The 24,919-nt window shown below is 45.5% G+C and overlaps 2 protein-coding genes across 3 annotated transcripts in view; one reads left to right on the top strand and one right to left on the bottom strand.

Moving 5' to 3' along the window:
- Positions 1-561: 561 nt before the first annotated feature.
- Positions 562-24,919, bottom strand: LOC106601859 (uncharacterized serine-rich protein C215.13-like). Of its 2 annotated transcripts, none has more exons than XM_014194274.2 (5): positions 24,789-24,919; positions 6,477-6,699; positions 5,348-5,577; positions 3,632-3,949; positions 562-3,152 (listed from the first exon to the last, which is right to left on the bottom strand). In XM_014194274.2, exons 2-5 carry the CDS (start codon positions 6,581-6,583, stop codon positions 2,953-2,955), a joined length of 855 nt encoding a protein of 284 aa, XP_014049749.1. In that variant the 5' UTR covers positions 6,584-6,699; positions 24,789-24,919; the 3' UTR covers positions 562-2,952. The 2 variants fall into 2 exon arrangements, with proteins under 2 accessions (XP_014049749.1, XP_045571576.1); XM_045715620.1 differs by lacking the exon at positions 24,789-24,919 and adding an exon at positions 12,395-12,559.
- LOC106601861 (nuclear GTPase SLIP-GC) overlaps positions 15,292-24,919 on the top strand; it is a 54,580-nt gene continuing 44,952 nt past the window's right edge. Inside the window, exon 1 of the mRNA XM_045715614.1 lies at positions 15,292-15,308. The gene's annotated coding sequence lies outside the window, so the exon portion shown is untranslated. The remainder of the gene's footprint in view (positions 15,309-24,919) is intronic.

Here is a 24,919-nt window from a genome sequence, read left to right as displayed (position 1 = left end):
ACGTAGGAAGTGTCACGTTATTGCACAGATCCTGAGTCTTCAATAAAAAGAGCCAAGATGAAACACTACTTCTCAGACAGGCCACTTCCTGCTTGAAATCTTCTCAGGTTTTGGCCTGCCATAGGAGTTCTGTTATACTCACAGACACCATTCAAACAGTTTTAGAAACTTTAGGGTGTTTTCTATCCAAAGCCAATAATTATATGCATATTCTAGTTACTGGGCAGGAGTAGTAACCAGATTAAATCGGGTACGTTTTTTATCCAGCCGTGTCAATACTGCCCCCTAGCCCTAACAGGTTAACACTTTTTTGGTTACTACATGATTCCATATGTGTTATTTCATAGGTTTGATGTCTTCACTATTATTCTACAATGTCGAAAATAGTAAAAATCAAGAAAAACCCTTGAATGAGTAGGTGTTTCCAAACTTTAACTGGTACTGTACATTCAGTAGTTCAACTCATTTAGCCTGTATGTTTGCAAGTCAAAGACATTGAGATGTGACATTGCACTCCAACACAGCCTTTTCAAATCAAATCCCTGTTAAAACAAAATGTATGATGCACTCTGACTTCAAGAAAACATCAACCAATACAACAGTTGGGGTTACAGGAAGACTATAATTAGCAATACATTTACTGGCATGAGAGGTTTGAGTGTGAGAGAGGGAAGAAGAGAAAGGGAAGGAGAAAGAGGGAAGGAACAGTGACATTGGTATAGTGAGAACACATTCTACACTGTAGTATCAAATTACATTTAGTCTTGAATTCTTCTTTCACACAAGGTTCTATTGTTATGAAGTAGGCCTACTTTTGTGCCAATCAATCTTCTCATTTGTCTAGACTTGTTCAGCGACGTACATGTTTCTTCTGTTCTGTTCTTTCCATAAGAAGTACATCCACCCATTTCATAACAAGTAGGCCTTTTCTCAGATTCAGTATGCTGCAAACAACATGGCAGGAAAAATCCTATTTTGGGAGTGTGGGATAAAGCAATTGATAAAACGTAGCCTAGAATTGCTTCATCTTTTAGCCATATTGGGCTTTCTGGTGGCAGTTGAGAGGACTTATGCCTTGTTTTTGATTCCATCCTGGAGGCAGTGTTGACTGTGTCACCAAACAGATAGATTGTACCTGGGCATGGTGAGGCCCACCGCCCCAGCAACACATGGGCCTACACTCACACACTGAGACCACAGGTGTCATTCATGCCTATTCCTACAATATATTAGATAGTAACACTGTTAGAAAAAGAGGAACACACTGGCCCCTAAAAATATATATTTTTTTTTATATAAAAACATGTAGGCCTACATCCACAAGATACAATATCTATCACCACAAGTTGATACTAAAATGTGCCATAGCATAGAACAATTTGAAACAAAGCCAACCAAACCAAATAATGGTTGAATTCAGAGAACAAGCCTGTCCATCGGGACATGATTTAAACCAGGTATTCCCAAACTGGGAACTTGTGTATGTATTAGATCAGTAAGGAAGCCAGGAGGAGGAGGAAGGGGGTTAACCTGTATGTGTATTAGATCAGTAAGGAAGCCATGGAGAGGATGATGGGGGTTAACCTGTATGTGTATTAGATCAGTAAGGAAGCCAGGGAGAGGATGATGGGGGTTAACCTGTATGTGTATTAGATCAGTAAGGAAGCCAGGAGGAGGAGGAAGGGGGTTAACCTGTATGTGTATTAGATCAGTAAGGATGCCAGGAGGAGGAGGAAGGGGGTTAACCTGTATGTGTATTAGATCAGTAAGGAAGTCAGGGAGAGGAGGAAGGGGGTTAACCTGTGTAAGCTATAAGGGTCCACAGACCCCCCTGTAGACGGTGAGTTCTGGAGATCTGTGTGTGACTGTGGACCAGTGTGTTGGTCTCCAGGTGCTGCTTCCCTTTACAGTCGTCACCTGAGGCAGACCACATGACGGATGGATGGCAGACAAGGAGGAAAAGCAAACAAACAAAACACAAACAAATGAATGAATGAAACATTATGTAATATTAAATGCAATAAACATCTACGCAACTCAGAAGAAAAAAATGTATATCACTTAACAAATCAAAAGTCAAATAAATGTTCCAAATAATGTATGAAATGTAAAAGCATTCAAATAAAATTAATAGAATAAAAAGGAAAGTTTTATATCTTCCTAAGTCAGAGGGTGGTTTAAAATTCCAGATTTGGAATTGTATCAACTCGCTACCCAAGGCTTTTACTTGTGACATATAGTTAAATACACTTACTAGGAAAGTCAATTAAGAACAAATTCTTATTTACAATGATGGCTGTCGTGTCTCTGACAGATTCAATTATATGACAGGCTATTTTATCAAATCGATTACCTAACGTTTGATTGATTAAGTGATTGAATTAAACCATGCAACAATTAACTCGTTAAGAACCTGGGGCACCACGGAGGAGTGTTTCTAGAGCTGCTGTCTTCCGAATAAACTCTTCAAGATCTGAAGATCTTTTATATCAATAGCAGTCAATTATTAATCATCACCTTATTCAGTCTCTTCTGAACGTCATACAATTATTGGTTATCTGCACAAACCCTAGCTAACAAGTCGAATCAGCAATACAAAAATTGGCTTAATTATTTATTTACTAAATACCTAAATAATCACACAGAAATATACACAGGATGGATCATACATCGATTACTAATCATGTCATAAAAGAAAAAGTCCCGAGCGGACGAAACCAATATGATGGCTGGTTACACAAAGCAAAGGGGTTGGGTTTGAATGAAAGTTTAACAGCTTTGAATAAATCAAACCATGAAAGACAGTAAAAAAAAGAAGGAGAGAGAGATGGGTGGGAAGGGAAGTAGTATAACGGGGGAATTCAGTGAGGTAAAATTTGCAGATAGAAATACAATGAATAGAGCTGATATGATGCCCAATTCTGCACCATATCTGTTCTACATAATGCATTTCTACATGAACATTTTGTAAAGTTGCGCCCCTCTGAATAGACCCCAGTAGTAAGCATCTCGTATATCTTTGCCTGAGTGGCTCCTGGCCCTAGTGCCCAGCCACAGAATGTTCTGGAAGAGCAGTGTCACCAGGGACACTATGGGGGCCAGGGCTCGTCTGCTGTAGTGGACACACGTGTTAGAGACTGACACCAGGAGACCTAGACAGAGAAAGGACAGCAGGTTAGTTAACTTAGCCGGACATATAAAAGGTGGAGAAATGGGTCCTTCTCCTAAGTAGAAACCCACATAGCATTAGCACTAACAAGCGAACAGAAACAGAGAAACACAAGAAATAACTGGTTGACTGATCATTTTAACTTATTTTGGGCATTCTGGGCTTTTAAAGTGCTCTTCTATCGAGACTCAGAGATTTTATAAATTAAGGAAACAGTGTGATATGCACAGGTTTCTAAACCATCAAACAGAAATAACCTCCTGTTTACCTTTTTCTTAGGACAGGAACACTGGGTCGTGTTCATTAGGGAATGCAACAGAAAGCGTTTTGCAATAGAAAATGAAAATGAGCGTCCAGGTTGTCCCTCCATGTTTCAGTCTGTTTTCTTCCGTTTGGTGCCTAATGATCACAACCCTGTTTCACTCCCCAGTCAGTTGTGTGCACACTAGGTACGGTTCTCACCTGTCTTGCTCCTCTGACTCTTGACCATGCAGTATAAACTGGAGGATGAAGCTGATGATGATGAGGAGATGGCGGCAGCTGCTGCAGCAGCAGAGGCAGCCTGAGACGAGGAAGAGGAGAAGGCGGCAGCAGCTGCTGCAGCAGAGGCAGCCTGAGACGAGGAAGAGGAGGAGTATGTGGTGAGAGCTTCTTTCCTCTCAGAGTGTATGGAACAGTCTTTAGAGATGTAACCGTTGGCGACCATGCCGTGGCTGTGCGGCCCAGTGTTGACGCCGCCGTTCGCACCCGTTGAGCTGTGGTCCGTCCTTGAACTCCTCCCTGGGGGAAACACACACACACAAGAGGAACCTTTTTAAGTACAACTCTGACTAGAAAACCATTTCTTCATATATTTCTCATCAGTCCATTTATATGGTCTCAAAATATCATTATTTTTTCCACATCAGAGCTAGACTTAAAGCAAGCCTGTGTTTACTTCCTGGAAAAGTGCTGTGATCAAGCAATAGACAAGCGTCCCCAAACAGATCCACAGATGATGCAATCTCTAATGCACTCCACACTGCCCTTTCCCACCTGGACAAAAGGAACACTTATGTGAGAATGCTATTCATTGACTACAGCTCAGCGTTCAACACCATAGTACCCTCAAAGCTCATCACTAAGCTAAGGATCCTGGGACTAAACACCTCCCTCTGCAACTGGATCCTGGACTTCCTGACGGGCCGCCCCCAGGTGGTGAGGGTAGGTTGCAACACATCTGCCACGCTGATCCTCAACACTGGAGCTCCCCAGTGGTGCGTGCTCAGTCCCCTCCTGTACTCCCTGTTCACCCACGACTGCATGGCCAGGCACGACTCCAACACCATAATTAAGTTTGCAGATGACACAACAGTGGCAGGCCTGATCACTGACAACGACGGGACAGCCTATAGGGAGGTGGTCAGAGACCTGGCCAGATGGTGCCAGAATAACAACCTATCCCTCAACGTAACCAAGACTAAGGAGATGATTGTGGACTATAGGAAAAGGAGGACCGAGCATGCCCCCATTCTCATCGATGGGGCTGTCGTGGAGCAGGTTGAGAGCTTCAAGTTCCTTGGTGTCCACATCAACAACAAACTAGAATGGTCCAAACATACCAAGAAAGTCGTGAAGAGGGCACGACAAAGCCTATTCCCCCTCAGGAAACTAAAAAGATTTGGCATGGGTCCTGAGATCCTCAAAAGGTTCTACAGCTGCAACATCGAGAGCATCCTGACTGGTTGCATCACCGCCTGGTATGGCAACTGCTCGGCCTCTGACCGCAAGGCACTACAGAGGGTAGTGTGTACGGCCCAGTACATCACTGGGGCTAAGCTGCCTGCCATCCAGGACCTCTACACCAGGCGGTGTCAGAGGAAGGCCCTATAAATTGTCAAAGCCCCAGTCACCCCGGTCATAGACTGTTCTCTCTACTACCACATGGCAAGCGGTACCGGAGTGCCAAGTCTAGGACAAAAAGGCTTCTCAACAGTTTGGCAGTTTTTACCCCCAAGCCATAAGACTCCTGAACAGGTAATCAAATGGCTACCCGGACTATTTGCATTGTGTGCCCCCCCAACCCCTCTTTTTATGTACAGGTCTGGGACAAGAAAAGAGTTAATGTATCCTCTCTATCAAACGTAACCCTTCCTCTGATCGTATGACTCATGCCCTGCCCTTTCCTCTTGGACTGACCCCAGTAGCCGTCTGTGGTAGTAGTGGTGGTGGATCGCTGGCGGAGGCTGGACTGGTCCAGGATGGAGGAGAGCAGGGAGGCATCGCTGGCAGTGGTGCAGCCCGTAGAGGGAGTGTTGGTAGTGGAGAAGGAGAGGGTCTTGCGTGGAGTCTGGTTCAGGGACAGGGACTGGTTCAGGGACCGGGAGCTGGAGGCAGACTGCTGCTGCTGCTTTCTGCTCCTCACCATCCTGAGAGACAGGAGAGAGATTGGTAGAGATTATAGAAGTCAGTGTGTGCATGTCTCTGTGTCTACCTGCCTCCAGCTGCCTCTGTGTGTACCTGCCTCCAGCTGCCTCTGTGTGTACCTGCCTCCAGCTGTCTCTGTGTGTACCTGCCTCCAGCTGTCTCTGTGTGTATCTGCCTCCAGCTGCCTCTGTGTGTACCTGCCTCTAGCTGCCTCTGTGTGTACCTGCCTCCAGCTGTCTCTGTGTGTATCTGCCTCCAGCTGTCTCTGTGTGTACCTGCCTCCAGCTGCCTCTGTGTGTATATGTTTAATGTTAATATAAGGCTAATGTTTCTAACTTTTGTGTCTGCATGAGTGCGTTTGTGTGTGTCCATTGACTCCCTTCCCTTGTGTAGTCTGACCATGACTCTCTCTGACTGGACCCTGTGTAGTCTGACCATGACTCTCTCTGACTGAACCCTGTGTAGTCTGACCATGACTCTCTCTGACTGGACCCTGTGTAGTCTGACCGTGACTCTCTCTGAATGGACCCTGTGTAGTCTTACCATGACTCTCTCTGACTGGACCCTGTGTAGTCTGACCATGACTCTCTGACTGGACCCTGTGTAGTCTGACCATGACTCTCTCTGACTGGACCCTGTGTAGTCTGACCATGACTCTCTCTGACTGGACCCTGTGTAGTCTGACCATGACTCTCTCTGACTGGACCCTGTGTAGTCTGACCATGACTCTCTCTGACTGGACCCTGTGTAGTCTTACCGTGACTCTCTCTGACTGGACCCTGTGTAGTCTGACCGTGACTCTCTCTGACTGGACCCTGTGTAGTCTGACCATGACTCTCTCTGACTGGACCCTGTGTAGTCTGACCGTGACTCTCTCTGACTGGACCCTGTGTAGTCTTACCGTGACTCTCTGACTGTACCCTGTGTAGTCTGACCATGACTCTCTCTGACTGGACCCTCCGCTGCTGTGGTTCTGGGAGGAGAAGTCAGCCAGGCTGTCGTTGCCATAGAGACCACCAGTGGTCTGCAGACGCAGGCTCCGCCGCGACATCCTGGGCGAGTTGAACACGGGAGCGATCTGATGCACCTTCTCAAACTCTAGGGCCACAGTCGAGTAGCTGGAGCTAAGGACAGAAGGATAGGGAAAGAGAGAGAGAGAGAAGAAAGAGACAGGAGAAAGAGATGAGAGGAAGAGAGGAGATGGCAAGAGAGTGGGATAGTGAGATGGCAAAGAGAGAAAAGAGTGGACAGGGGAAGAGAGATGATACAGTGTGGTATGGCAAGAGAGACAGAGCAAGGGAGAAGAAATTAGATGGCAAGAAAGAGAGGGAGAGAGATAGAAACAGAGGGGGAAGGGAGAGAGAAAGAGAGGTGTGGTGAATTTAGCTACTGTATGACTCACAGTGCCTGAGTTTCTTATCATTTGCTGTAAGACAGAGGCCTTGGTCTGAATCAGATCAGCACTTCTGTGGTTTCAGCTTACCTCAACATAAAATCAACAACCCCCCCCCCCCACATCTGAGTCAGTCAGGGACAGTATTCATAACAGTTAACTTATTCGTTATCACCTAAAAGGCTAAACTGATCCCAGATCAGCACTTCTACTCTAAGAGCTTTATTAATGCAGGCCCAGGGCTTAGTTAGCATAAGATGATTAATACGAACATTCCCAACTTCCTCCCATCCATTGTCTGTATCTTAGTCACACATATAAACTAGAGAGAGACACTTTGTTTTGTAAACAACAGCAACACAGCATTGGGACAGCTGTAGCAGCTCAGTAGGGAGAGAATGTTACCATAGAAACTGTTCCTGGAGCTGAACACTGGGCTCTCAGGAAATGACTCACCTAATAAACACCAGGAAAACATACAAATGGAGAAAGAACGAGGACTGTGTGTGAAAGAGGAGAGGCCCAAACAGATATATAATAGAATGGATAAGGACACCATATACCAGTCCTGTGTGGCTTAGTTGGTAGAACATGGTGCTTGCAACACCAGGGTTGTGGGTTCATATCCCATGGGGGACCAGTATGAAAATATATGGACCTTTTGGATAAGATCATGTAAATGTAAAATAATATACCAGTTTGAGCCAGTAAGATGTGGATTGGAGACGGAATGTGAATATAGAATTGGACACTACTGCTGCGGAAGCTTGAAACTCTCTCTCTCTCTCATACCAGACCACACCCCCTGGCTGAGGATGTAGGCAGGGCCAAGACCAGTGCCAACATTCCATCATAGAACACATCTAAATCATTATTGGCTCTTAGAAACAGACTCTTTCAGAGAGTATACTTGAGTCTTGTCTATTGCTTGTGCTTGTGCGCGCACACACACAAAGGTACTAACAATCGTGATTTGATGTTAAACACACAGCAGTAGGGTAGTGTTCTCCTACAGTAGGTTGGGTCTCCTCTCCTTTGTATGTCAGCCATCTAAATCCCCCTGACAGACAAGCAGGGCAGTTGAGGAGGAGAAAATCGTCTTAGCTGACTGACTGTGATCAAGAACTTCCCTTCCTGTAATGGAGATGGGAGGCGGGAACAAAATGTAAGCACAAACACATGGTCTCATTCAATGTTGCAACCACCACAGTTAGAGTCCATAACACAAAATTCTGAACATCAACATGTGGCAGCCATTTAAAACAATGCAACACAGAAGGAAGAACAGGGGGTGGGTCCCACACACGGCCAGGCTGTTCTCAGATGACACTCCTTCTCTAAAGGCCTCCAACATATAAACAGGGGCTCTGGCTGTAGAGGCCTCCTCCCTCAGTCAATCCCCAGGCCTGTGTGTGTTGTGTCCTCCTGGCCCTAAGACCTCAGGATTACACCATCCCATCCAGAGCCAATTATGGGCTTTTCTTTCCTCCTCCTGCCTGCTGCTCCACCTGGCTCTCCTACACAGACCAACACATCTCAATGTGACTGTGTGCTCTTCCACAGAGTGCGGGTGCTCTTCCACAAAGTGTGTGTGCTCTTCCACAGAGTGTGTGCTCTTCTAGGGAGCGTGTGTGCTCTTCTGGGGAGTGTGTGCGCTCTTCTGGGGAGTGTGTGCGCTCTTCCGGGGAGTGTGTGTGCTCTTCCAGAGAGTGTGTGTGCCAGCTACAGATCATGCTAGAGGCCACACCAGGTTGGATGGGATATTAGCAGAGAGTTGTCTATGTTGTTACCTCACACACAATGTTAAAAGACTAGAGCAGTCAAAAATTAGATTTACTTGTGTTTTATATACTGTATATGAGGTTGGAATAATACTGTGAAATTGTGAAAATTATAATAATGCCATTTTAGTGTTGGAGCTGTCTGAAAAGACTGCCTGAAATTTCAGCCTGTTTTGGTGGGATGGAGTTTTGGCATGCCTGATGACATCATCTGGCAGCACGTTTGTTAATATACCAATAAGAAAGAGAGTTCCAAACCTCTCTGCCAATAACAGCTAGTTTTCAGTTTTCACCTCCCCACTCAGACCACTCCCAGACAGTCCTAGCAAAATTAATTGCTTGAGAAATTGCTCTTTGTTTATTTCTGACCATTTTAATTGAAAACAATCACAGTAAAATACTTATTTGTTGCCCAGAAATTATTTATTATTGAGATGAAAACAGCTGCATTGGACCTTTAAGAATACTCTGTGTGCCCCTGTTCCCCACTCCATGTTATGTGGACTGTCTCCTGTCTAACCCCAACATCCTAATACCCTGGCTAGGGGCGGTGTCTCCTGTCTACCCCCCAACATCCTAATACCCTGGCTAGGGGTGGTGTCTCCTGTCTACCCCCCAACATCCTAATACCCTGGCTAGGGGCGGTGTCTCCTGTCTACCCCCAACATCTAATACCCTGGCTAGGGGCGGTGTCTCCTGTCTACCCCCAACATCCTAATACCCTGGCTAGGGGCGGTGTCTCCTGTCTACCCCCCAACATGCTAATACCCTGGCTAGGGGCGGTGTCTCCTGTCTACCCCCCAACATGCTAATACCCTGGCTAGGGGCAGTGTCTCCTGTCTAACCCCAACATCCTAATACCCTGGCTAGGGGCGGTGTCTCCTGTCTACCCCCAACATCCTAATACCCTGGCTAGGGGCGGTGTCTCCTGTCTAACCCCAACATCCTAATACCCTGGCTAGGGGCGGTGTCTCCTGTCTAACCCCAACATCCTAATACCCTGGCTAGGGGCGGTGTCTCCTGTCTAACCCCAACATCCTAATACCCTGGCTAGGGGCGGTGTCTCCTGTCTACCCCCCAACATCTAATACCCTGGCTAGGGGCGGTGTCTCCTGTCTACCCCCCAACATCTAATACCCAGGCTAGGGGCGGTGTCTCCTGTCTAACCCCAACATCCTGTAGAGTGCAGCTTTACCCACATAGGGGCACACTGTGACCGTCTGCAGTGCCAAGGTCACTCTGCCCCCCTGTAGGGAACACATGCTCCCTGGAGGGCACTGCTAGGGTGAGAGAGAGCACTGAGAAGTCAGGGGGGAATGGAGAGTACAAACTGACTGTTTTTAACTGTTTAGGTTCAGCATATCACAGGTGTGCTGTGCAAAGACAACTTTTAGTCTCAGGGCAGGGAAAGGTACTGTACTTCACAGTGGGCTGAGTGTGTTGTGGTGGGATCAATAATCAATGCAGTCAGACTGAATTTACTACCTGGAACCATGCTTATATCTTCACTGACTGTAAACGTCAAAAGGCACCCAGAAGAACCCATGATTGCATGGCAGCTCACAGAGCTCAGAGGAGAATAACACAGCAGTGCCTACAGATGTAGGATCTTAATTAGAGCCAGTTTGCTATTACAGGAAAATAAGCACTGCCTCAATATTAAGCACTACATGCTTCTCTCTCTCACAACGTCCTCAATGTGTGTGTGGAGGCTGCTGCAGCAGGAGTTAGCCAAGTGCAGAGTCAATAAGGCAGCTTTCACCAGACCCTGCACTATACTACCCTCCAGAACAATCACACCAGACCCTGCACTATACTACCCTCCAGAACAATCACACCAGACCCTGCACTATACTACCCTCCAGAACAATCACACCAGACCCTACACTATACTACCCTCCAGAACAATCACACCAGACCCTCCACTATACTACCCTCCAGAACAATCACACCAGACCCTCCACTATACTACCCTCTAGAACAATCAAACCAGACCCTGCACTATACTACCCTCCAGAACAGGTATTCCCAAACTGGGATACGGGGTACGCGCAATGCCAGAAGAAATGCCAGAAAAATGCCGTCAGGGGTACGCCAAATAAAAATGTGATTCACATTTTTTTTATATATATAAAAAAACATAAACAATTTAATATCTTCACATTTTGAAACAGTACATTTATATTTTCCAACGGGGCTATACATTTGGGTGAGTTTTTTTTCCCGCCTGAGTAGCTTCGTTTCACTGCCAAAAATAAAATTAAACCATCTAGTGTTCAGCGAAAGAAAAGCATAATGTAAAATGCAGGTAGCCTAGTCAAATAATTAACATCCAACCACATTAACCGTTACTCTCTCGCGGGAAACCGCCACACTTGTGCAGACATTTAGAAACGAAACATGACAATTTGAAAAAATAAGCCACGGGAGTTTTTTGAGTGAGAATAAAGACGACTTTCGAGTAGTAAGACGTGTATAAAAGGAACAGATACCATTAATAAGAAGGGGCTAGAAGCGTCTTATATGGTGAGCTACCGAGTGGCTTGGACAGTCAAGCCCTATACTATTGTGGAGGACTTAATTCTTCCTGCTATGGCTGGGACAATCCTGGGGGAAAAGGCCAAAAAAACTGTACAGACAATGCCTTCATCAAACAACACTGTTTCACGACGCATCAGTGACATTGTAGGAGATGTTTTGAAACAATTACTGCTTCGCATACAAGCCAGTGAATTCTATGCGTTACAGCTGGATGAGTCAACAGATGTGGCGGGCCTGGCACAGCTCCTGGTATATGTCCATTACGTTTATGGGGGGTCAATTAAGGAAGACATCCTCTTCTGGAAACCAGGACAACAGGAGAGGATATTTTTTAAGTACTGGACAGCTTTGTGACATCAATTGGACTTTGGTGGTCAAGATGTGTTGGTATCTGTACTGATGGCGCAAAAGCCATGACAGGGAGACATAGTGGAGTGGTGACGCACGTGCAAGCAGTTGCTCCCGACGCCACTTGGGTCCACTGCAGCATCCACCAAGAGGCTCTTGCTGCCAAGGGAATGCCTGACAGCTTCAAAGATGTTTTGGACACTACAGTGAAAATGGTTAACTTTGTTAAAGCAAGGCCCCTGAACTCTCGTGTATCTACTGCATTATGCAATGATATGGGCAGCGACCATGTAACGCTTTTACAACTTACAGAAGTGCGCTGGTTATCTACACCTATGTGAGAGTGGATTCTCGGTGTGGAAAAATATTTAAGACTGAGACTCTCTCCAATACAACCCAACATTGCATAGTTACAGTTGAAGTCAGAAGTTTACATACACTTAAGTTGGAGTCATTAAAACTCGTTTTTTAACCACTCCACAAATTTCTTGTTAACAAACTATAGTTTTGGCAAGTCGGTTAGGACATCTACTTTGTGCATGACACAAGTCATTTTTCCAACAATTGTTTACAGACAGATTATTTCACTGTATCACAATTCCAGTGGGTCAGAAGTTTACATACACAAAGCTGACTGTGCCTTTAAACAGCTTGGAAAATTCCAGAAAATGTCATGGATTTAGAATATTCTGACAGGCTAATTGACAAAATTTGAGTCAATTGGAGGTGTACCTGTGGATGTATTTCAAGGCCTACCTTCAAACTCACTGCATCTTTGCTTGACATCATGGGAAACTCAAAAGAAATCAGCCAAGACCTCAGAAAATAAATTACAGACCTCCAATAGTCTGGTTCCTTGGCAGCAATTTCCAAACGCCTGAAGGTACTACGTTCATCTGTACAAACAATTGTACGCAAGTATAAACACCATGGGACCACACAGCCGTCATACCACTCAGGAAAGACACGTGTTCTGTCTCCTAGAGGTGTATTTACTTTGGTGCGAAAAGTGCACATCAATCCCAGAACAACAGCAAAGGACCTTGTGAAGATGCTGGAGGAAACAGGTACAAAAGTATCTATATCCACAGGTAAACAAGTCCTATATTGACATAACCTGAAAGGCCACTCAGCAAGAAAGAAGCAACTGCTCCAAAATCGCCATAAAAAAGCCAGACTACGGTTTGCAACTGCACATGGGGACAAAGATCGTACTTTTTGGAGAAATGTCCTCTGGTCTGATGAAACAAAATAGAAATGTTTGGTCATAATGACCATCGTTATGTTTGGAGGAAAAAAGGGGAAGCTTGCAAGCCGAAGATTAACTTCCCCACCGTGAAGCAGTGGGGTGGCATTATCATGTTGTGGGGGTGCTTTGCTGCAGGAGGGACTGGTGCACATCACAAAATAAATTGCATCATGAGGGAGGAACATTATGTGGATATATTGAAGCAACATTTCAAGACATCAGTCAGGAAGTTAAAGCTTTGTCGCAAATGGGTCTTCCAAATGGACAATGACCCCAAGCATACTTCCAAAGTTGTGGCAAAATGGCTTAAGGACAACAAACTCAAGGTATTGGAGTGGCCATCACAAAGCCCTTACCTCAATCCAATTTAAAGGCAATGCTACCAAATACTAATATAGTGTATGTAAACTTCTGACCCACTGGGAATGTGATGAAATAAATAAAAGCTGAAATAAATCATTCTCTACTATTATTCTGACATTTCACATTCTTAAAATAAAGTGGTGATCCTAACTGACCTAAAACATGGAATTTGTACTGGGATTAAATACCAGGAATTGTGAAAAATTTAGTTTAATTGCATTTGGCTAAGGTGTATGTAAACTTCCGACTTCAACTGAATGTGCATCTTTTCAAGCACACCCTTCTCATTAACCTGTGGTGAGTTATTCACCATCTTTGAAGAACAAATAAGCTTTTATATGTAAGATGGCTACATAAAGAGCAAAATTATTGATTAATATTATATTATTATTTGTGTCCTGGTCCTTTAAGAGCTCTTTGTCACTTCCCACGAGCCGGGTTGTGACTCAAAACTCACACTCATTCTTATGTTTAATAAATGTATCGTATAGTATGTGTGTGGCAGGCTTACAATGATGTCAAAAATCAACATTTGATTGTGCGCTGACCCTGGTGCTAGAGGAGGTAATCAGCTGGAGGTTGAATGTTTGAAGGGGAACAGGATTATAAAAAGTTTGGGAACCACTCATTTAAACAAACTCAAGCAAAATAACAAAATTACATAATATAATTTTATGATTATGTCTACATGTGACCTTTGTGGAGTGAAATATGAAACTACTCTGAAGCATTGAGAAAACATTGTGTCGGGAGCACTACAGGTATCCAAACAATGTCACATCTACGTGTTTCTGCATCAAGCCTTCATCAGGGTTTACAAAGACAAATATTTATACAGAAACCTTTGCTTAGTCTCAGAATGAGGTGTTTTAGAATGAGGAGGTTATTCCAAGTCGATTCATTGTCTATCCACCATGACTTTCACTCTGATGAAACACGTACATGTTTTTTATATGCTCTATGTCCAGTTAATAACAGCTTTTAATATTAAAACCCACCTGAGTGCCTGGACCTTAGATTGTTTAGACCCTTTCACACTTTTTATGAACAAATAAACCCAACTAAATAATGTTGAATTCAGTTGTGACAGAGAACTAGCCTAAACTGGTGCTCCACACACAGCAGGTGCTCCATTATTCCAACATGATTGTAAAAACAGTGTTTTGGCCTACTGTATTTTGCTTTGACACAGTTTAAAGGTGAGGTGTGATTGATTAGTACATACATTAGGAGTGACTCTTTACTTGCACCCTTCACCATCTTTCTTTGTTATTATATTTCTTACAGTAGGCACTGTATGTTTGCAACTGTTGTTAAGGGAAATGTTGTCCATGCTCAACATTTCACAAGACTGGAAATAAATACTGTATTGAAAATGTTGATCCCAAAGGTTCTCTTCTTCTTGTTAAGTTTTGAAAAGTGTGTTATTACATTGTGTGTGTAAAACTATGTTCACTTCTTAACTATTTTAATAGATCATTTCTAATGGTGCCGGTGTGGTATAATTGTTTTGTATCATGTCATTTTTTCCCTACCGAAGTAGAAAACTGCAAAATAACTTTCAGTTTTGGCAACACTTATTATTATTACATTTAAAAACACTCAATAAAAGATGCAAGAAAGCTATTTTCTTAAACTTTCAGAAAAATATAATTTTTCCGCGAAAACCATTAGCTTGAAACATGACATTTTTTTTACATGAACATGTTACAGCCAAGAAATGATGTAGTTGAATAAAGCCAAAGATATTGTATGACAGGATTTTTTATTAGGTTAAATTAGTTTACGCACTATTGCTCAATCACAGTAATATATTGAGCAAGGTCATTCTATTTTATAGAGGGGAAATTAGGGTTAGATTGGCTACCACACTGAGGTGTTTTTTTGTACCTTGAATATGAAAACCAGTCAGAACATGTCAAAGAACAGCCACACCCATACTGCTGTACTCCTTTATTCAACGCCACATATATTGTTCAGTATGTTCAATGTATTTGCTTGCTGTAGAGAGCTGAGTAAGTAGCACAGAATACATTTGCAGAATAATGCCTTTATGTGGTAAGTATCAGCATATTTTTTTTTTACTTTCCAAACATTTCACGGTAAACTCTTAGTTGATCAATGTGGGCTCATTTACAGGAAAGACAATTAATAGGTCATTTCAATTTCCTCATGAAATAGGTTTCTGAACTGCTTAGAAATGCCTGAAATTGCTTTAAATAAGTAGCAGCATTAAAATAAATGATATTAAATGAGGGTTTACCAAGGGTTTTGATTCAGATCTTGTAAGGTGATAATTGAATGCTAACATTACTGCAAATGAGATAAGGAAAAGTAATGTAAGAGATTTGCAACTTTTTTATTTCAAATAAGTGGCAGCTGTCACGAATGCTAGGAATGGTGGTAGGAGTCAGGCGCAGAGAGCAGAGGTAAGAAAAATGAGATTTATTTTTCTCTGGTACGACAACGGTCGATGCCAACACAACAGGCGTGTGAACTAAGTGACCAACCCATACACAACGGGCACACAGTCCGGAAAGAAAAGAAATCAGGCAGATCGCCAGCACATCCAAAAAGCACACTGACGTAAAATAATCCCGCACAAACCTGGGCGGGCTAAACAGGCTTAAATAACCACAAATCAAGATACACAAATAAGGAACAGGTGCAAACAATCAGACATACCAACAGAAAAGGAAAAAGGGATCAGCGGCGGCTAGTAGGCCGGCGACAACGACCGCCGAGCGCTGCCCGAGCAGGCAGGGGAGCCACCTTCAGTGGGATTCGTGACAGTACCCCCCTCCTGACGCGCGGCTCCCGCAGCGCGCCGCCACCGGCCTCGAGGGCGACCCGGAGGACGAGGTGCAGGGCGATCCCCATGAAGGCGGTGGAAATCCCTCAGTAGTGAGGGGTCCAAAATGTCCTTCCTTGGTACCCAGCACCTCTCCTCCGCGCCGTACCCCTCCCAGTCGACGAGGTACTGTAGGCCCCCCACCCGATGTCTGGAGTCCAGAATGACGCGTATCGTATACGCCGGGGACCCCCCAATGTCCAGAGGGGGTGGAGGGACCTCCGGCACCTCACCTTCCTGCATGGGACCAGCCACCACCGGCCTGAGGAGAGACACATGAAACGAGGGGTTAATACGGTAGTAAGATGGAAGTTGTAACCGGTAACACACCTCGTTTATCCTCCTCAGGACTTTAAACGGCCCTACACACCGCGGGCCCAGCTTCCGGCAGGGCAAGCGGAGGGGTAGGTTTCGAGCCGAGAGCCAGACTCGATCCCCTGGTGCAAACACAGGGGTCTCACTGCGGTGCTTGTCAGCGCTCTTCTTCTGCCGTCCACTCGCCTTAGTGAGTGCGTCTTGGACGGCTCTCCAAGTGTCCTTCGAGCGCTGCACCCACTCCTCCACCGCAGGAGCCTCGGTCTGGCTCTGGTGCCATGGAGCCAGGACCGGCTGGTAGCCCAACACGCACTGAAACGGTGACATATTGGTTGATGAGTGACGGAGGGAGTTTTGGGCTACCTCTGCCCATGGGACGTATCTCGCCCACTCCCTGGGCCGGTCCCGGCAATACGTCCTTAGAAACCTACCCACCTCTTGGTTCACTCTCTCCACCTGCCCATTACTCTCGGGGTGGAAACCCAAGGTCAGGCTGACCGAGACCCCCAACCATTCCATGAACGCCCTCCAAACTCTGGACGTGAACTGGGGACCCCGATCAGAAACGATGTCCTCGGGCACCCCGTAGTGCCGGAAGACATGGGTAAACAGGGCCTCCGCAGTCTGCAGAGCCGTAGGGAGACCGGGCAACGGGATGAGACGGCAGGACTTCGAGAACCGATCCACAACGACCAGGATTGTGGTGTTCCCCTGAGATAAGGGAAGGTCGGTGAGGAAGTCCACTGACAAGTGTGACCACGGCTGCTGTGGAATGGGGAGGGGCTGTAATTTCCCTCTAGGCAGGTGTCGAGGAGCCTTGCTCTGAGCGCACACCGAGCAGGAGGAAACATAAAACCGCACGTCCTTTTCCAAGGTGGGCCACCAGTACTTTCCCCTCAGGTTCGCCTTGCGCACCAAGGATACATGCGCGGCGCGTGTGGCGGAATAGATCAGGATGTCATCAATATACACCACCACACCCTGCCCGTGCAGGTCCCTGAGAATCTCGTCGACAAAGGATTGAAACACGGCTGGAGCATTCTTTAACCCATACGGCATGACGAGGTACTCATAGTGGCCCGATGTGGTACTAAACGCGGTTTTCCACTCGTCTCCTCCCCGGATACGCACCAGATTGTACGCGCTCCTGAGATCCAGTTTTGTGAAAAAACGTGCTCCGTGAAATGATTCCACCGCCGTAGCGATGAGAGGTAGCGGGTATCTAAACCCTACTGTGATGGATTTAGACCTCGATAATCAATGCACGGACGCAGACCTCCATCCTTTTTCTTCACGAAAAAGAAACTCAAGGAGACGGGTGACATGGAGGGCCGAATGTACCCCTGTCTCAGAGATTCCGTGACATTTGTCTCCATAGCCAGCGTTTCCTCTTGTGACAATGGGTACACGTGACTCCTGGGAAGTGTAGCGTTTACCTGGAGGTTTATCACGCAATCCCCTCGTCGATGAGGTGGTAATCGGGTCGCCCTCTTTTTACAGAAGGCGATAGACAAATCGGCATATTCAGAGGGAATGCGCACAGTGGAAACCTGGTCTGGACTCTCCACCGTCGTCGCACCGATGGAAACTCCTTTACACCTGCCTGAACACTCCTCTGACCACCCTCTGAGAGCCCCCTGTTTCCATGAAATATCAGGATTGTGATTGGCCAGCCAGGGAATCCCCAGCACCACCGGAAACGCAGGCGAATCAATAAGGAAGAGACTAATCCGTTCCCCATGATCCCCCTGCGTCACCATGTCCAGTGGCACCGTGGCCTCCCTGACCAGCCCTGACCCTAATGGTCGGCTATCTAAGGAGTGCACACGGAAAGGTTGGTCCAACGACACCAGGGGAATCCCTAGCCTTAACCCGAGCCCACGATCGATAAAGTTTCCAGCTGCACCTGAATCGACCAGCGCCTTATGCTGGAAAGCGGGAGAAAACTCAGGGAAAGTTACAAGTATAAACATATGACCAATAGGGAGCTCTGGGTGAGGTTGGTGCTTACTCACCTGGGGTGAACGAGGAGTGCTCTGCCTGCCATCCCGATTCCCAGAGGAGCTCCTCCAGCACTGGTCAGCAGTGTGTCCTCTCCGACCAAAACGGGTACAGGAGGAGCCTCCTCCTCCGGTTCCCCTCGATGCGGCCCCCCCTAGCTCCATAGGGATGGGAGCTGGAGGGCCTGGAGGTGGAACCAACAGGGCCCGGTCTGGACGCCCGCGGACAGCCAGCAGGTTGTCGAGACGAATGGACATGTCAATCAGTTCATCCAGGGAGAGGGTAGTGTCCCGACAGGCTAGCTCCCGGCGGATGTCCTCCCGGAGGCTACACCGATAGTGGTCCATCAGGGACCTGTCGTTCCACCCCGCTCCAGCAGCCAAGGTCCGGAACTCCAGAGCAAAGTCCTGTGCGCTCCTCGTCTCCTGCCGCAGGTGGAACAGCCGTTCACCCGCCGCCCGGCCTTCTGGTGGGTGGTCGAACACGGCCCGGAAACGGCGGGTGAACTCGGGGTAGTGATCCCTTGCCGAGTCTGGGCCATACCACACTGCGTTGGCCCACTCCAGGGCACGACCCGTTAAGCAGGAGACGGACGAACGGTAGCCAGGTACAACTCCAGCTGCAGCAGGAACCCCTGGCACCCAGCCGCCGCTCCATCGTACTCCCTGGGGAGAGCCAGGCGTAGGGCCCCGGGTCCGGACGCTGGAGGAGGGGTAGCAGGTGGAGGGGGAAGAGGAGCTGGAGATGCAGTAGGGAGGCCACTCCTCTCCCATCGGTCCATCCACTCCATCATCTGATCCATAGCTGAACCGATCCGGTGGAGAATGCTGGTATGATGGAGGACCCTTTCCTCCATCGATGGGAGAGGAGGTGCGGCTGCTCCTGCTGACTCCATAATCAGGTGCGGGATTCTGTCACGAATGCTAGGAGTGGTGGTAGGAGTCAGGCGCAGAGAGCAGAGGTAAGAAAAAATGAGATTTATTTTTCTCTGGTACGACAACGGTCGACGCCAACACAACAGGCGTGTGAACTAAGTGACCAACCCATACACAACGGGCACACAGTCCGGAAAGAAAATAAATCAGGCAGATCGCCAGCACATCCAAAAAGTACACTGACGTAAAATAATCCCGCACAAACCTGGGCGGGCTAAACAGGCTTAAATAACCACAAATCAAGATACACAAATAAGGAACAGGTGCAAACAATCAGACAGAGTTCAGCTAGGCAGAGTTCAGATTTTTGTTATTTGCAGTTAGTTTCCCAATCATTCTTCCTCCTATCTACCATGTGCTAGCAGAAGTAAGACTGGAACATAGTATCAACAGGAACTGAAAGTATAGTTTCCTCACACAGACAAAGATGTCTCTGCTAGGCAGAGTTCAGCTTATTGTTATTTGCAGTTAGTTTCCCAATAATTCTTCCTCCTATCTACTATGTGCTAGCAGAAGTAAGACTGGAACATATTATCAACAGGAACTGAAAGTATAGTTTCCACACAAAGACAAAGATGTCTCTGCTAGGCGGAGTTCAGCTTATTGTTATTTGCAGTTAGTTTCCAAATCCTTCTTCCTCCTATTGCTACCATGTCCTAGCAGAAGTAAGACTGGAACATAGTGAGGGAAAAAAGTATTTGATCCCCTGCTGATTTTGTACGTTTGCCCACTGACAAAGAAATGATCAGTCTATAATTTTAATGGTAGGTTTATTTGAACAGTGAGAGACAGAATAACAACAAAAGAATCCAGAAAAAACATGTCAAAAATGTTATAAATTGATTTGCATTTTAATGAGGGAAATAAGTATTTGACTCCTCTGCAAAACATGACTTAGTACTTGGTGGCAAAACCCTTGTTGGCAATCACAGAGGTCAGACGTTTCTTGTAGTTGGCCACCAGGTTTGCACACATCTCAGGAGGGATTTTGTCCCACTCCTCTTTGCAGATCTTCTCCAAGTCATTAAGGTTTCAAGGCTGACGTTTGGCAACTCAAACCTTCAGCTCCCTCCACAGATTTTCTATGGGATTAAGGACTGGAGACTGGCTAGGCCACTCCAGGACCTTAATGTGCTTCTTCTTGAGCCACTCCTTTGTTGCCTAGGCCGTGTGTTTTGGGTCATTGTCATGCTGAAATACCCATCCACGACCCATTTTCAATGCCCTGGCTGAGGGAAGGAGGTTCTCACCCAAGATTTGACGGTACATGGCCCCGTCCATCGTCCCTTTGATGCGGTGAAGTTGTCCTGTCCCCTTAGCAGAAAAACACCCCCAAAGCATATTGTTTCCACCTCCATGTTTGACGGTGGGGATGGTGTTCTTGGGGTCATAGGCAGCATTCCTCCTCCTCCAAACACGGCGAGTTGAGTTGATGCCAAAGAGCTCCATTTTGGTCTCATCTGACCACAACACTTTCACCCAGTTGTCCTCTGAATCATTCAGATGTTCATTGACAAACTTCAGACGGGCATGTATATGTGCTTTCTTGAGCAGGGGGACCTTGCGGGCGCTGTAGGATTTCAGTCCTTCACGGCGTAGTGTGTTACCAATTGTTTTCTTGGTGACTATGGTCCCAGCTGCCTTGAGATCATTGACAAGATCTTCCCGTGTAGTTCTGGGCTGATTCCTCACCGTTCTCATGATCATTGCAACTCCACGAGGTGGGATCTTGCATGGAGCCCCAGGCCGAGGGAGATTGACAGTTCTTTTGTGTTTCTTCCATTTGCGAATAATCGCACCAACTGTTGTCACCTTCTCACCAAGCTGCTTGGCGATGGTCTTGTAGCCCATTCCAGCCTTGTGTAGGTCTACAATCTTGTCCCTGACATCCTTGGAGAGCTCTTTGGTCTTGGCCATGGTGGAGAGTTTGGAATCTGATTGATTGATTGCTTCTGTGGACAGGTGTCTTTTATACAGGTAACAAACTGAGATTAGGAGCACTCCCTTTAAGAGTGTGCTCCTAATCTCAGCTCGTTACCTGTATAAAAGACACCTGGGAGCCAGAAATCTTTCTGAATGAGAGGGGGTCAAATACTTATTTCCCTCATTAAAATGCAAATCAATTTATAACATTTTTGACATGCGTTTTTCTGGATTTTTTTGTTGTTATTCTGTCTCTCACTGTTCAAATAAACCTACCATTAAAATTATAGACTGATCATTTCTTTGTCAGTGGGCAAACGTACAAAATCAGCAGGGGATCAAATACTTTTATATGTCAACACACAAACACAGACATCTGACTTTTGTACAGTTGACCTCTTCATGTACTTACAAAGCCTCTACCACTGATTCTTAATCTCATGCCAAAGCAAAACATGAATCATTGTAATTACAGGTGTTCCTATAATGTACAGATATTGTAAAATTCCTTTCAGTTAGTTACCTTAGTGTTCTTGGGCACAGGGACTATGGTGGTCTGCTTGAAACATGTTGGTATTACAGACTCAGTCAGGAACAGGTTGGAAATGTCAGTGAAGACACTTTGCAGTTGGTCAGCGCATGCTTGGAGTACACGTCCTAGTAATCTATCTGGCCCTGCGGCCTTGTGAATGTTGACCTGTTTAAAAGGTCTTACTCTCATCAGCTACGGAGAGTGTGATCACACAGTCATCCGGAAGAGCTGATGCTCTGATGCATGTTTCAGTGTTCGTTGCCTCGAAGCGAGCATAGAAGTAATTTAGCTCGTCTGGTAGTCTTGTGTCACTGGACAGCTCGCGACTTGCTTCCCTTTGTAGTCTAACAGTTTGCCAGCCCTACCACATTCGACGAGCGTCGAAGCCGGTGTAGTACGATTCGATCTTAGTCCTGTATCTTAGTCCTGTTCGATAGTTTGTTGGAGGGCATAGCGGGATTTCTTATAAGCTTCCGGGTTAGAGTCTCGCTCCTTGAAAGCGGCAACTCTACCCTTTAGCTCAGTGCGGATGTTTCCCGTAATCCATGGCTTCCGGTTGGGGTATGTACGTGCAGTCACTGTGGGGACGATGTCATCGATGCACTTTTTGATGAAGCCAGTGTCATGACGTTGTCCTCTTTGGGGATAGTGAGTACCATCCCCCTCTCTCTCACCCCCTACCAACAGGCTCTGTTAGGCAGGTCATAAATTCCTTGAGGAGTTTTCATAGAGAGAACAAAGGAACTTCTTCCACATCACAGAACTTGAGAACTGAACAATATTCATGTTCTGGAGAATGTATAAACGGTCGGTGAAGTAGCCAGCTACGAACTGGTCCGTTTTGTACAATTTTGTGAAACTCATGAGAGACAATACAGCCACATTACCATAACTCTGTTTATACAAGAGTCTTAGTTGTGAGACTTGCATCTAATTGTTGTATAAAATGAATGAGTAAAGATTCAACTATTTGTGAAATTATGTAATGTGATTTTAAACTGTTTAATGAAGGAAACTCCAATTCCCTTTGGAGTTCAACTAAGTCATAGGCCCGCCCCATGAGCACAGACATTGATCTGGCATCATGGGACAGCCCTTTTCTGCTCTTCCGAATATAACCCCCACCATGGGAATTTATCTTCAGACCAGCTTACCACGATAACCGAGATGGCTTGAGTAGAGGTTTGAGTAGATTGCTGAATTCTTAACCATACCACGTGGTTAAACTCTGAGACTATCGATACCGACAGAATAAGAACAAATCTTCGATACTAATTTCTAGTCTGCAGCTAGAAATGATGTACCCGTGAATGTGAAGGCCAACAACCGCCGAAACATCTATTCTATAACAACATTGGTGAATGTTAGTCTGAACTATCCATTCTAACCACGGCAGAGAGAGAGAGGGCGAACAAACTCTCCAACAGAAACAAACTTTCCAACAGAGATCACGACGACATACTGAGCGTAAATATATATATATTGATTGCAATTATTCCCGAATTAGTGAGCGTTCATGTGCAAAGGATTAGCATTTCAATTGTTAGAATTATCAAGTGTGTAGTGATTCATTTGCGTAATTCTCGCCTTTGTCAGTCTACACTCACTTCCCTTTTTGTCTACCAAGCCGCCATGCCGGTTTAGCCCACTAGGGCACATCCCCTATCATTTCCTTGTAACTATATCAACTGTTTGTTTGTTTATGCATTTCTGTGATTTTTTAGTTAGTAAATAAATGATTTAAGACAATTGATGTATGGATGATTCATAGTGAAGACTGGGTTTGTGCAGATAACCAACAATTTACGACGTTTGGAATGAGACTAACGTGAGGTAAAGAATAATTCATTAATTAGAAGACTAATTGATCAGATATTAAAATATCTGAAAGTAATATTAGGAAAATTATAACTTTGTAATCTGAATATTTACCTTGGTGCCCCGACTTCCTAGTTAATTAAATGTACATGATTAAGTTAGTTTAATCACGTAATAATAATTATAGAGAATTTATTTGATAAAAATAAGTCTTCAGTTTAATGATGCCAAAGACACGACACCAGTGACTGTGGTGTACTCCTCAATGCCATTTGAAGAATCCTGGAACATATTCCAGTTTGTGTTAGCAAAACAGTCCTATTGCTTAGCATCTGCTTCATCTGACCACTTTTTGACGAATCACTGATTCTTCCTACTTTAGTTTTTGCTTGTAAGCAGGAATCAGGAAGATAGAATTATGGTCAGATTTGCCAAATGGAGGGCGAGGGAGAGCTTTGTACGCGTCTCTGTTTGTGGAGTAAAGGTGGTCTAGAGTTTTTTTTCCTTTTGGTTGCACATTTAACATGCTGGTAGAAATATATTCGACACTTGACTTCTGTCACGACTTCCACTGAAGGTGGCTCCTCTTCCTGTTCGGGCGGTGCTCGGCGGTCGTCGTCGCCGGCCTACTAGCTGCCACCGATCCCATTTTCTTTTTTCGTTTAGCACTGTCTGGTTTGTCACACCTGTGTCTAGTTGTATCTGATTCGGTTGGTTTATATTCCCCCGCTGCAGGATTGTTACTATTTAGTACGGTAAGGGGTGCGTGCCTGCACCACGGGATTTTGTTTCGTTTTGTGCGGTATGTGTTTTTACCGTGGACATTTGTGTTCGCTAGTATTCGGAGTCGAGGTATCGCCTCTGTGTGAACTTTGTTCCTATCCCTGTGGGTGGAGGCTACATTTCGTGCAGTTGCCTTTTGTGTTTGTGCTGTGCCTTTTGGGACCGCCTGTAATAAAACATTTGATTCACTGGAACCCATCTGCTCTCCTGCTCCTGATTCCACACACACCCCCCTCTCGCAAGAGGCTTGTTACAACTTCAGCTACATTTTGCATAACATTTGGGAGCGGGACGATTTGTAAGCAAAGTAAAATAAATGTGTAATCAATATTTATATTCAGTCAATGAACACATAAGCCATGACAAAATGTGTAGAATACCTGTAACGTATACGCCGGAGTCAGACTGCAGGTGCAGAAGGTGCGTTTTAATACTGAACAGATACAAAATAACAAACATGGGAAGCGTGCTAAACGTGAGAGAAAAACCAATAACACATAAGGACTGATGA

The sequence above is a fragment of the Salmo salar genome, chromosome ssa03 (assembly GCF_905237065.1).
Source record: "Salmo salar chromosome ssa03, Ssal_v3.1, whole genome shotgun sequence".
NCBI classification, from domain to species: Eukaryota; Metazoa; Chordata; class Actinopteri; order Salmoniformes; family Salmonidae; genus Salmo; species Salmo salar.
The sequence above is the reverse complement of the archived record's forward strand: the minus strand, read 5'-3'. Positions and strand labels throughout refer to the sequence as shown.

What these genes read in the sequence shown, in the direction of transcription:
- LOC106601859 (XM_014194274.2), bottom strand. Translation starts at nt 6,583, where the DNA reads ATGGCAACGACAGCCTGGCTGACTTCTCCTCCCAGAACCACAGCAGCG. An exon ending in GGTACAGTCAGAGAGTCACG is followed by an intron (nt 5,578 to 6,476) that starts GTAAGACTACAC and finishes CCTGTCTCTCAG; the next exon opens with GATGGTGAGGAGCAGAAAGC. An exon ending in TACCACAGACGGCTACTGGG is followed by an intron (nt 3,950 to 5,347) that starts GTCAGTCCAAGA and finishes TGTTTCCCCCAG; the next exon opens with GGAGGAGTTCAAGGACGGAC.